The 13,798-nt window shown below is 45.4% G+C and overlaps 1 protein-coding gene across 1 annotated transcript; it reads right to left on the bottom strand.

The window, feature by feature from the left end:
- Nucleotides 1–742: 742 nt before the first annotated feature.
- Nucleotides 743–2,135, bottom strand: LOC108300424 (testis-specific serine/threonine-protein kinase 2). The gene has a single exon (XM_017523194.2). It carries the CDS (start codon nt 1,966–1,968, stop codon nt 892–894), a length of 1,077 nt encoding a protein of 358 aa, XP_017378683.1. The 5' UTR covers nt 1,969–2,135; the 3' UTR covers nt 743–891.
- Nucleotides 2,136–13,798: the final 11,663 nt, after the last annotated feature.

The following is a 13,798-nucleotide window of genomic DNA, read 5'->3' as shown; positions in this document are numbered from 1 at the left end:
GGGCCTTTGGTGCTTTATCCCATAGGAAAGGGTGGGTGTTACCTCAAGGGAGTCCCTAGGAAGTGGGAAGGGAGTGGGGAGGATCGCTGTCTAGGTGCTGACCACCTCCAGCACTTGGCTGGCAAATGGGCTGCATGCTTCGGGAGCAGTGGGTGACCCAGCAGGAAGCACGAAAGACCAACCAGTGCACCATCACCAAGGGCTGCTGAGCAGCTTACAGGGCCACTGGTCAGGTAGGGCACAGGGGAGGTGTGGTCTCAGCTGAGGCTGCCCCTGGAGGACAGGGCAGGGAACTTGAGGGCTGAGGACAGAAATCTCAAATGACTGGGAAATGGAGGAAGAGGAGGATGCTGAGGGAGCAGTTGTGAGGGAGTGGGGGCAGGTCAGAGCAGGCTGAACTACAGGAGGCCAGGGGGAGCTGCAGACCTTTGGAGCTGGCCAGCCCTGGGTCAATGGGGATGGGGCTAGGTCAGAGGGAGACAGTGTGGGCCTGGTGGGTGGACCCTGGCAGAGGCCCTCTCCTCCCCCACTAGGCCAGGCCATACCGTGAGTCTGCCTGTGCCTGAGCACCTGTCCTGTGATCCTAGGCTGGAGACCACTGTGCGTCAGCTGGGGCGGCTGGCCGAGTCCCAGAGAAAAACACTCCTCACTGGGCACTCTCGATGCTTGTACACACCCTGTGGTTTATTTGGTGGTCAGTAAGGAACGTCTTTGCTACTAAGTGGAAGAAAGCTAATGGAATGTAATCAAAATAGTGGTTTAATTGACGAATTTTACTTGCACCTGTGCCGCCTTCAGATCCTACCTGCCTACTTAGTTTATGTGAAGGCCAACTGCGCCACGCCCCCCCCACCCCCCGCCCCCACTGCACATGATGGGGCTGTCACCGTGCTAGGTGCTCGCTTTCCCCACCGCTGCTCCGAAGATGTGATGGTCTTTGGCCCTGGAAGTCTCGGCCAGCCTGTCCTCCATCCTGTCCTCGTTCTCGGGCACCACCAGCGGCCGGTGCTGGTTTTTGGCTCCAAGCTTGTGGTCGGGCTTGTGGTCAGGCCTTGAGCCTGGCTTGGTGTCCAGTTTGCACTCAGCGCGGTACTTGCCCTCCCCCTCCCTCTTGAAGGAGGCAGAAGACATGGCTTTGGGCCTGGGGGGCTGCAGCCACGAGTGGCTGAGGATCTCGTCGATGTGGAGCCGCTGGCTGACGTCAGGCTGCAGCATGCGGTAGATGAGGTCCTTGCACTCGCAGGTCAGGTTCTTGGAGCGCGGGAAGTCCACACGGTGCTCCTTCTGGATACGCAGCATCTTCCTGATGTCAGAGTCGTCGTAGGGCATGGAACCACAGACCATGATGTAGAGGATCACGCCCAGGCTCCAGATGTCATACACCTTGGGCTGGTAGGGGATGCCCTGCAGCACCTCGGGGGCCGCATACGCCGCCGACCCACAGAAGGTCTTGCTGAGGATGATGCGTCCATTGCCGTCCCGCAGACATCGCTTGGAGAAGCCAAAGTCAGACAGCTTGATGTTGAAGTCCTTGTCGAGAAGAAGGTTCTCGCACTTGAGGTCCCGGTGGACGACATCCAGGTCGTGGCAGTACTTGACGGCCGAGGAGAGCTGTCGAAACATCTTGCGCGCCATATCCTCATGCAGGGCCCCCCGGCACTTGATGAACTCAAGGAGGTCGCCCTGGACGCCGAGCTCCATGATGATGTAGATCCGCCCGTCAGAAGTCTCAAAGATCTCGTAGGTCTTGATGATGGAGCAGTGGTTGACAGTTGCCAGGATGTCCATCTCCCGAGGAAGGAACCTCTCCACAAAGTCGGTGGGCGTTTTCTTGCGGTCGATGATCTTGACAGCCACATTGAACTTGAGGCGCTCAGAGTAGGCAGATTTGACTTTTGCGTAGGAACCCTTGCCGAGATTGATGCCCACGATGTAACCCTTCTTCTTTAGGACTGTGGCATCGTCCATGGTGCCAGGAGCGGCTGGCGCCACTGCCGTCTACATCCCCCCACCACGTGGGCCAGCAGGCATTGTCTTCATTTACGCTACTGGGAGGTGTCTGGCTGGGCTGGTCTCGGCTTGGAAGGATTGGGTGGAACACTCAGCATTGTCTCTGGGTGACTTCAGCAAATGAAGTCATAAAGCTAAGGAGTGGGGTGCGGGGACTGGGCTGGGGGGAACAGGGTCCCTGGAACCGTGGAAGCCAGGCTGGTCTGGCAGGAGTACCCACTCCCCACCCACTGGAAGGAAGCCCGCCCATAGGACAGGACTGTGGTGACCCTCCCTGCTGCTGCTCCTTGCATTGGCTTCCCTGTCACAAGTCAGGCCCAAGGGGAGGAGGCCCGCGTCCAGCCTGTTTCCCTTACCTGGCTATGGGGACTGACCCTGCATTGGTCTTTGTCCCACTAGGATGGGTTTCCTGCAGCTTCTTTGGGCTATGAAGAAAAGACCCCTAGGGCTGTGTCCTTCGTGTGGCAGGACAGTTCTCCCTGACAGTCACACAGACGGGCCTGCATAGCATCCCAGTTACAGACAAATTTCCACAGCGATTCCTTAACACCGAGCAAATAGTTAAATCTAGGGAAATCGGTGCCCAGGCATCAAAGCTAGAAATGAAACATGGTCAGCAGGAGCCTTGCGTGGGCTTCTCCCTTGCTGGAGCAAGCCAAAATAATGGGAACGGCTTTACATTCCTAGTGCCAGGACCTGTCTTGGGTCAACACAGTCTGAGACAAGTCAAGGTAGGAGAGGCAGCTGTTTGAATAGATTCGTTGGAGAGTCTAAGGCAGCTCTCCAGACCAAGCTGTAAAGGAGTTAAGATCGTAATAATCACTCTGGTAGCACAGTAGGCAGGCCTTAAAGCTACTGGGCCCCTTTCAATTGGACTTCGCAAGCATTNCTGTCATTAAAGAACACCTGGTACCAAAATATATATGTATATATATATATATATATATATATATATATATATATATATATAGACGCTCACAGCTACACCTGGCTAATTTTTGTATTTTTAGTAGGGAAAGGTTTCACCATGTTGACCAGCTAGTCTCAAACTCCTGACCTCAGGTGATTTGCCCGCCTTGGCCTCCCAAAGTGCTGGAATAGCAGGTGTGAGCCACCTCACCCTGCCACAGTTCTCCCACATCTTTTAGATTAGGGACTATTTGTTTACTCATCAATGCAAACATACTCAGAATTTGGAAAAGAAAGAGTTGATGATAAAAAGAAAAATGATAATGTTGCTTTGTAGGTGAATGTATAGAATTGCAGGGAGAGTTCAGAAGAATTCGTTTTTATCACTACAATGGCCAGATACAAGCAAAGACGCTGCTGTTGGAAAATGTGCCTGGAGATTATTTTGTACTCTTTACTGATCTTGCCTCTAAGGAGAGTAAAGAAATAGATCAAATTACAGCCAACACTTCAGGTCATGCAGTGACATCTAGTGTGTGTAGAAAACAGTATTTTGGAATCACATGGTCACCTGACTCTTAAAAGAGATATACTTTTAAAAAAATCTTTCAAATATTTTGTCTTAAAATTGTAAAGCAAAGATAGTTCATGGGATCGTTGGGGTGTCACTTCAGCAGTTGGAAACCTCTGTGGCTGGTGGTACCTTCTGCTGAGTATATCTCATACCCACTGGGCTCATTCAGCCCTCACAGCCTGGCAGGCTGCACTTGGCTCATGTTACTGTCCCAGATCCCATACTTGCCAAAGGTGAGCTAGGCGTAGAGAAGCTAGGGGTATGTGGGCAAGTAAGCATGGGGTTCAGCCACTTTTCACAGCCTGGCATGCTGCTGCTGCAGTGGGGTGGGCAGCTACAGGTGCCAGTACAGGTGCCACCTCCGTGTGAGGCTATGGCTGGACCAGATGTACAGTGTGTGGCTTCCTCTGTGGGCATCTGCATCTGGACAAGGGGGATGCAGTGGTGTCCAGAAGCTTGGAGATGCTAGGAACTGCAGAGCTCCAGATTGTCACAGCCCTGACTCGGGGAGCCCCTAGGTCTGAGCTCCCTAAAGGGAGGCAGCTCTTCTCTTCTTCTCATTGCCTGAAATGTAGTGAGTGGAGGGTGTGTGTTTGTGTGTATGTGTGTGTGTGAGGGTGTGTGTGTACGTGCACGCTTCAGCCCAGTTTGTGTTAAAGCTCTTTCAATCCTGCCATTTGGTGGGTCCTGAATTCTTGTTGTGCTTTCAGGAAGAATGAGGTAAACAGACAACTGGAGAATAAGCAAGGTGAAGAGAAGCCTCATTAAGTGACAGAACAGCTCTCACCTGAAGTGGGTAGTTCCTTTATGAAGGCAGGTCATCCCAACAATTGTTCGAGTCTGGCTGAGTCCAGGATTTTTACAGGCTCAGAAGGGAGGAAGGTTCATGGGTAGACATGGTGGGTCCAGAAAAAGTATCATAAGTTCTCACTCTGGTCCATTAACTTCTCCCAGCAGAACTGATAGCCCAATCTCCATACTTTAGGCCATCCCTGGCTTGCAGGTGGGATTTCACTGGATACCTGCCCCTTTCTACCCAGGAGCCTGTCTGCCTTCTGCCACCATCAACCATGTCGTCCATGACGCCCGGGCTTTTCATGCCAAGGGATGCCTGCAGACCTGTGCCAAGCCACCCTAAGCTTCACCTCAGCCTCCCCGTGCTCATCAGCACCCAAATTCCAGAGGGGACTGAGGTGGCAACGGGCTGGCATGTCAGCACTGCCTTGGGTACAGGCATATCCAGCTGGATAGTGACAGGGCCCAGGCTTGGCTTCAACTTTGCTCCAAAATCAGAGCATGCGCCAGGAGCTGGGAGAGGCCAGGCAGTGGGAGCAGGCACTTCTGAGCCTCTGGGGACACAGGGCTTCCCAGTCCCCTGAGAGTGCAGAGATGCCTGGGTACACAGCCACGGCTGGGTGGCTACAGCTGAACCCAGCAGGGCAGGGCTCCCGAACTGCCAACTTGGAAGGGGGCAGGTCTCCCACCTGCTCCTTGTTCCTGCCAGCTTTCTGGAGTGCACAGCTCCAGCTGTGCCTCTCCCGCTGCAGCTGGCATCCCCACAAGTGGCTGCTCCAGATGGGCTGCTGCTGCCATCAATCCCTCCTGTGAAGGGATAGGGGTGATGACTCATCTCAACTGCTTCATGGTGACAGGGGGCATGTTTTGGGGAAAACGGGAGTCAGATCTTCTCTCAGAGGCCTATCTAAGGATCCCCAGTGAAAAGGAGCCATCATCCGAGGCTGCATTTGCATGGCTATTTGGAGTTTGATGGCCTGAAGGCGAGAAGAGACAAACCAGGTTATTAGGAGACATGAAATCAGAATGAAACAAGGGGGTAAGGACAGCTCAAAAGTCCCTGAGGCTGCCAGCACACCGAGATAACTGGTAGCTATAGTTATTCTTGCTAAGACTTGGGTGAATGGGGCTTTGCTTCAGTTAGCTTCCTTGGTCTTACTTTCCCAAAATAGAAACTTACAGGTTATGGGCACTCCATTTACCCCCATCATCTGGCAGGGTTTACAGGATAATTGGCCAGAATTAGAGTACTGGTCCAGAATTTTACATTATGTATCCCTTTTGTTTCTTCTGAGCTGCAGTCAGAGATCACTGGTTAGTTCACAGGAATAAGCAAGGTTAGTCTTAAATGCAGACAAAAACTTAAAAACAACTAATAGGCACCTGTCAAAGTCCAATAGCTAATTATAAACTATCTTTAGAAAAGGATCAAAACAGACAACAATTGTCTGTGAATGGCAAAATGTCTTAGGTAGTCACAGTCAAAAACTTGATTGACAAAAAAATTTGTTTTTTTTATCCTGTGGTTTACAATAACATAATAACCTTAGTTATGACTGATAACATATACTTAGACATTAGAAGTTTAGAAATCCCATGCAATTTTGGAACATAGATTAATATTATTCACTAAAATATAACCTGAAGAAGATTTAACCTTATTTTTATTTTGACAGTCTCATGTAACTAAGCACATCAAATAATCCTGTTTACCTGTCTTCTGGACATTCCAGAGGCACTCCATAGCATCCCAAAGTTATGAGTCAAAAAAAGAAAAAAAAAACATTTTGAAGTTGAAATTTGATTTTGGGAAGCTTATCAAATATGTTAAAGGTTTAAAAGACTTGATAATATGACATAGAATTCCAGATTATCATAAATCATTCATTTAGCCAAAATGATGACTCAAAAATTTAAAAAGAAGGCAAAAGCCTTTACTAATTAAGAGGGAAGACTCAGCTTTTCAAACAACCTGTTTTCGTCCAGTAGTTTGGTTTAGTTTCATCTCCTTTGTTTTTTGTTTGTTTGTTTGTTTTTGTTTTTGAGACGGATTCTCGCTCTGTCACCCAGGCTGGAGTGCAGTGGCGTGATCTCGGCTCACTGCAACCTGCACCTCCGGGGTTCAAGCGATTCTCCCACCTCAGCCCTCCTGGTAGCCAGAATTACAGGGGCATGCCACAAAGGCTGGCTAATTTTTATATTTTTGGTAGAGATGGGGTTTTGCCATGTAGGCCAGTCTGGTCTCAAACTACTAACCTTAGGTGATCCACCTGCCTAGACCTCCCAAAATGCTGAGATTACAGGCACGAACCACTACACCTGGTCACCTCCTTTGTTTTTCCCAAGGAGTCCCTGGCCATCAGAAGTTATCTTGCAACTTCTCATGTGTGCCTTAAGAAAGCCAACATAAAATAGAGAAAAATAATTCAGTCGACTGAGAAGAAAAAAACTCTTTTTTTTTTTTTTTTTTTTTTTCAGAAAAACAAGATCCACAAAGAGAAAAGACATAAAGGCTTTTAAAATATAACTATAGCTCGGATATCCACTTTTAATTAAGCTGGTTTTTAACTATAGCAATTCTCTTTTAAGAAGTCCTTTTAGATCTCTTATTGCCCAACCTTAGTCATGCCAAATGCCCAATACTTCTGGCTTTTGAACTTATGGAGGGGCAGAGAATATAGTGACTTTTACTATTCCTACAACCAGTTTGCACAGAGAGAGAGAGGAACCAGAAGTCTGACTAGTAAAAATATTTTTTAAATTATTTATTTTTTGTGAGGCATTTTATTTATTTATTTAAATTTATTTTTTATAGTAATAGTGCTTTGGGGAACAGGTGGTGTTTGGTTATATGAATAAATTCTTTAGTGGTGATTTTTGAGATTTTAGTGTACCCATCTGGACCTAAGTGCACACTGTATCCAATGTGTAGTGTTTTATCCCTCACCCCACTCCCACCTGTTCCTCCAAGCCCCAAAGTCCATTCTATCATCCTTATGCCTTTGCATCCTAATTACTTAGCTCCTACTTATGAGTGAGAACCTGCAATATTTGGTTTTTGATTCTCGAGTTACTTCACTTAGAATATCTGATACATTTTCCTTTATAGGTTATCTGATGTTTTTGCCTCACAGCACCACCCAGTGGAGGTAGCAGGGGAGTGAGGGTCCTTGATTGTGTTTTCGTTTAATGCACTGATGTTGTGTTGGTTGCCTCCAGCCAGGAGGTGGCATTCTCAAGAGCATATCACCTCTTATAGGGAGGAAGCAAACATGCCCTAGGGTCGCTTGGTTATGTATTTAGGTTTCTCAGGCAGTGGGCAGGGCCATAGAGCTCCCAAGAGATTATGTCCCACTTATGAGTGAGAACATGCAATATTTGGTTTTTGATTACTTAGCTCCCACTTATGAGTGAGGACATGCAATATTTGGTTTTTGATTCTCAAGTTACTTCCTTTAGAATATCTGATGCCTTTCCCTCACAGCACCTGCTCCAGTGGAGGTAGCAGGGGAGTGAAGTGGACTCTGTGAGGGTCCTTGATTGTGTTTTCATTTAATGCACTAATGTTGTGTTGGTTGGCCTCCAGCCAGGAAGTGGCATTCTCAAGAGCACATCAGCTCTTATAGGGAGGAAGCAAACATGCCCTAGGGTCACTTGGTTATGTATTTAGGTTTCTCAGGCAATGGGCAGGGCCATAGAGCTCCCAAGAGATTATGTCCTTTGTCTTTGGCAACCAGGGAAAGTAGAAAAAGACCACCAGGTGGGGGCAGGGATAGACATGTCTGAGCTCAGACTATCCTTGGATGGGTCTTGCTGCGGCTACTGTGGGGTTTGGGGGTGTGGTTTCTAGGCCAATGGAGTTATGTTCCCAGGTGGATTATGGCTGCCTCTGCTAAGTCATACAGGTCACCAGGGAAGTGGGACAAAGCTGACAGTCACAGATCTCACCAACTCCCATGCAGTCCACAGTCCTAAAGGCTGGTGTCACCCCCACCGTGCTCCCCCAACTACACTGAGTCTACTTCCAAACAGCTGGTGACCAGGACTGAGAACTTGGCCCAGACGACCAGCCTCCATGCTGAGAAAGCAAGTGGACTCACAGTTTTTTGGCATCTCAGGGAGCCTGCAGCAGTGATCCAGTTCCTTCAATGGGTTTCTGGATTCTCTCAGTTTTCCTGGTATGTTGCTGTGGTAGTTTTTGGAGCAAAAGCTCATGATTTGAGTCTCCCCACACTGCTCTGTCCATCCAAGTGGGAGCTGCATGCTAGTGCTGTCTCCTATCTGCCATCTGCCCCTCAATAAATCTCCTAAGAACTTTAAGCCTTTTGCCAGCATGTCAAGCTTCTGGGTTCCCTTCCTTTGAGCCATGAGCCCTATCGACGCTGGAGTCGTATGAAAGGGAAACAGACAACGAAGTTGTCTCTCCTCAAGAGATTGCCAGGCAGTTTAAAGTTTCGGGAAATTAAACTCTTCCCAGTTTGGGGGATGCATGTGAGGGGAGTGTCATGTGGGCACAGAGATGTGATTACCCATCCGGGAAGAGGCCAGGCAGTGGGAGCAGGTGCTTCCCAGGTCCCTGAGAGCACAGGGATACCCCAGTCAGCAGCCATGGCTGGGCAGCTGCTGCTGCCTAAAGGAGCTGGGGCTAAAAAGGGCGGTGGGTGGGGAGGGGGGACTTCGACCTGATCCTGGTTCCCACCAGTTCTATAGAGCACACAAACCTGGTGGTGCCCCCTCTGCTGCAGCTGGAGACCCTGCAGCCACTGCTCCAGACAGGCCACCACTCCCATCAATAGTGCTTCCTTCGCTTATATTTAAGAACTTGAAACTGTAATAAATAATTAGAATATTTGAAAGCACAGACCTTAAGAAGGACCCTAGATGAAATGTTTAAAGAAATTTTGTAAATAAATTAACTGGAACTTCTTGTTAAAAATGTTATTGTAGATAGTCATTTAATTGCTTCTGTATAGATAGGAGGTATCAAATTCCAGCAATCAACATTTAACTCACTGTGTATGTGTGCGATCTTGGTTGAGCCGAGAAAGTAGAGAATAGTCACTAATTACACCTAGTTTCTTTCTCTCTCAGGGCTAGAACCTGCAAAGCTTTGGCCCAAGGGACTCAGACCTGACTCTAGCAGAGGCCTTTTATGTTTGCCTCAGGGGATTATAAAGTTTTTCAAGAAGCTTAGCTTCATTTCATTAATTGAGGATGAAAAATCTGCTTATAATTTAAAAGTTTTAGTTTAGATACAGGGCCTAAATTTGTTTTCAGTGAGACTTACTTTTACTCCTAAGTATATTTTTATCTCATTTTTACACTGCGCTATGTTGTTTGATTGCACTTATTTGAGAAATTATTTGATAGCAATACCAGGACTTACCTTATAGGAGCTGTGACCCTTTAGAGTCTCAGGAAATTTAGGAAAGAAAAAGAGTATTTAAATGCTGGCAGAAAATGTTCCAGCCTATGCATGACTCAGAGAATGCAAATCTCACAATGATTTATTTAATCTTGTCCCAATTTTGTCTCCCCACCCAAATCAGAGCAATGCTCCTAACAAAAGGGACAGCGTAAAGGTTTCTGGGGTACATATTGCTTCCAAAAGCCTTGTCTTGTCCTTTAACATTTCATTACTACAATAACACCACATAAGCTATGGCCAGAATCTTTAGCTGGACCCATTTACTCGGCATGTGATTACTGAATGTCTAGGACATGCCAGGAACTATTCCAAGCTTAGACAGTGACCCTGCCCTTGAGAAACTTGTATTTTATCTGAGAAGGTCGGAAACAAACATGTATACAAAGCCAACACAGATAACAGGGAGTGTAGGCTAAGGAGGTGCTATTTTATACAGACAAACCAATGTTGCCAGGAATTATCAGCCAGGTGGCACATTAGAATCACCTGGGAATCATTAACAAAATTGACCAAGCCTTTCCACTCACCCTCATGATTCTGCTTTAATTAGTCAGAGACTGATTTAATATGTTGAGGCCTGGGCACTATTGTAGCTTAAAAACTTGGCAGGTGATTCTTATATGCAGTCATAATTGAGACACCCTGGCCTAAAAGTAGGAGGGATTAGGATGTATCAGCAAACCAAGTCGAGACAGTGTGGTTGGAGAGGTAGGGAGCAGACGGGAGAGCGGTGGGGTAGGTTTCAACTGAAGAAAATGTTTCTTGAAGGAAGGACTTATCCGGCAAATATGAGCAGAAGGAGAGAATGGGCCACTCTGTGGTATCTGGTAATGGAGCGGACACTGTTGGACAAGAGCAGATTCACTGGAGAGGTAAGGATGAAAGACTGACCTAGGAGTTACCAGAGAGAGCCAGAGAAGCAGAGAGAACAAGCATAACTTTGTCTAGAGGATTTGCTTTATTCGGGAGCAGAGAAAGGGGTGGAAGTTGGAAGAGGACGTGGAGTTGGAGGAGGAGGATTAAAAAAAATCTATTCATGCCTTTTGATAGGAGCTATTAAAGTACATTTGTATGGTCATGGGAGTGACTCAGCGAAAAGAAATTGTTGAGATAGGAGAAGAAATTTCTAGATGTCCTGGAAAAAAGCGGGGGTTGGCTATAGATTAGGGGTGATCTAAGCGGTCATTCACACATAACAGGTGAGAAAGCTGAGTGTGGGGGTACAGATTCAATAGGGTTTCAAGAGATGTGGAACTTCTTTTCATAATATTTGTGTGTTTCTTTTGTCCAAATGAAATAGAAAGCCAGGGTAAACGTGTTAGGGGTCCAAGGGAAGAACATACCAACTCTAGGAAAAAAGGGAGTTATTGGATCTTGACCACAGGAGATTAGTGGTCATGAAATTAAATTTATGCTAGTTAGCATAATTCTGTGTTTTTCACTATCCACAGTCAACTGTGTTGAGTACAAGTTCAGAATAAATGAAGTGGATAACAAGATGATTGATTTTACCAGGGTTGTAGTTTTGCCAAGTGAGCACAATAGTCAAGGCAGAAGCAGGAGTTTTCTGGGTGAGTGTAAAGAAGTATTTATGTTGATAAACCATGTAATCTCACATTGATAACAGAAAACAGGAAGGAAATGAGAAGCAGGGATAGGTGGCCAGCTAAAATAAATTATACCCTAATAGGGTTGAAGAGGAACTGGAGCTTGGAGTCCAGTGTCCTGGAAAGATAAGAGGTTGTGGTCAAAGAGGAAATTTCTTGAAAGGAAGATTATGGAGAAGGCACAGTTACTGGTAATCTACGTATGTATGACCTACAATGTAATCATGGGTGAGGGGCTGAGATATGATAGGGTCAGGGTCAATGGAGAAGTCGGGGATAACTGAACTGAGAGATCATGGAATTGGAAGGCTTGACTATCAGGATATTGAAACCACTAAAACCCAATGCAGGGAGAGTACTGAAGAGAAAGACAGTGATTCAGATCCAGATATTCAAGAAAATGGAGGACGACCCTAGAGTCTGTTGTTGACTGCCACAAAGCAATGTGGCAGGTGGTATAGACTTCAAAACTGAGTTTTTAGAGAAAAGAGGGTCAGTTGTTTGGAAGCAAAAATGAGAAGCATGAAGAGCACCTATACCACTTCTAGGCACCATGAACAATATCAGTGGAAGAAAAACCAGCCATCATTTGTGAGGGCTACAGACTTTTTACACTAGATGAGAGTAAAAGCAGTATTTGTAAATTCATTGACAGCAGCAATATGTCATGGTGGGTAAGAGTGTGAGCTCTGGAGCCTGTTTATATTCCAGTCACACTTCCTTTACTTACTAGCTTTGCGACACTAATGCCTGAGTGCCTTGTCTTCTTTAACTCTAAAATTGGGAGAATAGCAGTAGCTGACTCCTCGGATTACTGTGCAGAGTAAAGGAGTTAAAACACTTAGGATAACACCGGGCACATATTAAGAGTATGCAGTTAGCCATAATGATGATGATTAGTCATTTTTAATTTGCTTTTGAGGAGTGAAAAAGATTATTATTGTTATTATTATTACTCATTTTTAATTTGCCTTTAGGGAACAGAAAAACAGATGCCTGGCAAAGAATGAGTAAAACTGTTTTCTGCCCAGCTGAGTTTATTCAAATTTTGTTTGAACATTTGGTCCTTATATGATATATATTAGGTTTCTATAGTATTAGGTCCTTGCAATATTAATAGTTTTCAACACATGTTATTTGCTAATTTAAAAAATATTCTAAAATTGTCTGAGAAAAGACATGGCAAATAAGGGGATGATCTGTTGGATGCCTGAGTCCCCAACATAGTATTGAATTTTAACCCACAGAGTAAAACAAATACCTATTGAGTACATATGGTAGAAGTAAATAATTGGATAAATTAACTTCCAGGTTTTTGTTTGTTTGCAGTCGCTCTTGTATTCTCATGGGTGAAATATATTTCTCATAGACAACTTACTCATCGTCCTTTTCATTTTCCCATTTGAGTGCTTATGAATCTTATTTAATGACTTTTATAGATTTATATGTATTGAAATTGCTGCTTTGGAAACTTAACTTTGCCATCATATTTAGAGAAGTTGATTTTCCACAAGTTCTATGTTTTGTTTCCCTTACTCATTCCCCTAAACAGATCAAATAATCAGATTCAAACTTATGCTGTTTTCTTTTTCTTGTTAATCACTAAAGCTTATCAATATCTCTGCCTATCTCCTAAATAAGAAAATAATGTGAGCAAATTTTCACTTTCTTCATGTCTCTACCAACTGCCCTTTTCCTTGGTTAGTTTGGTACCTGAGTTTTAGATGTTTTTATTTTTCCATTGGTCATCTTTCATCTAGAGAACAAAACACTTCAGTAAGTCCATTATTTCCTTACTTTGACACCTGTTTCCATCCCCATACCTCGGGCTTTTCCCACCACTCAAGCTCAGGGGAAGTCCAGGTGTGTAGGGAGTGGGCTCTAGCTGAACTAGAGGCAAACTGACCAAGGAGGGACAGGAAAGCAGAAGCTGGAAGACAAACCCTTCTCATTTCCTAATCCTGGAGACAGTTGCCTGTCTGGAATATGGTAAATATAATTAAGCCTCCAGCTGTGATTTTCTGTGCGTTTGAAGCTGCAGTGAACTTGGAAACACACCACCTGTACTTGCTTTCCCTCCTTCCTTCCTTTCCTTTTCCTCTCATTCTTCCCACCCTGTAATTGGCATTTCCAAAAGATCTTAACTTGTAAGGTTTGACTCAACCTCCCTTTTCTAGGGGCTATTAAAAACATTACATTATTTCCAATCTAAGGCTTAACATTTTTTTCTCTAATTCTTGGGAACTCGTTTTTATAATTTCTTCAAATTATCTTGTTTAGTCTTTCTTAGCACTTTTACTCACATCCTCATATCTTATCTCCGTTCTTTCCTCTTTAGCTCTTGCTCATTCCTATTTGAAAAGTTTCTGGTGATAACATTTCAGCTTCTGAAATCATTCTTTAGGTCTACCAATTTTTAAAAACACATCCATTGGGTTATTTATTTCAGTGACTATATTCTCAAGCCTACTTTTG

Source organism: Cebus imitator, unplaced genomic scaffold (genome assembly GCF_001604975.1).
Source record: "Cebus imitator isolate Cc_AM_T3 unplaced genomic scaffold, Cebus_imitator-1.0 Scaffold27, whole genome shotgun sequence".
In the NCBI taxonomy this organism is placed as follows: Eukaryota; Metazoa; Chordata; class Mammalia; order Primates; family Cebidae; genus Cebus; species Cebus imitator.
The sequence above is the reverse complement of the archived record's forward strand: the minus strand, read 5'-3'. Positions and strand labels throughout refer to the sequence as shown.

Excerpts from the sequence above, each read along its gene's own strand:
- LOC108300424 (XM_017523194.2), bottom strand. The coding sequence starts at position 1,968 with ATGGACGATGCCACAGTCCTAAAGAAGAAGGGTTACATCGTGGGCATC.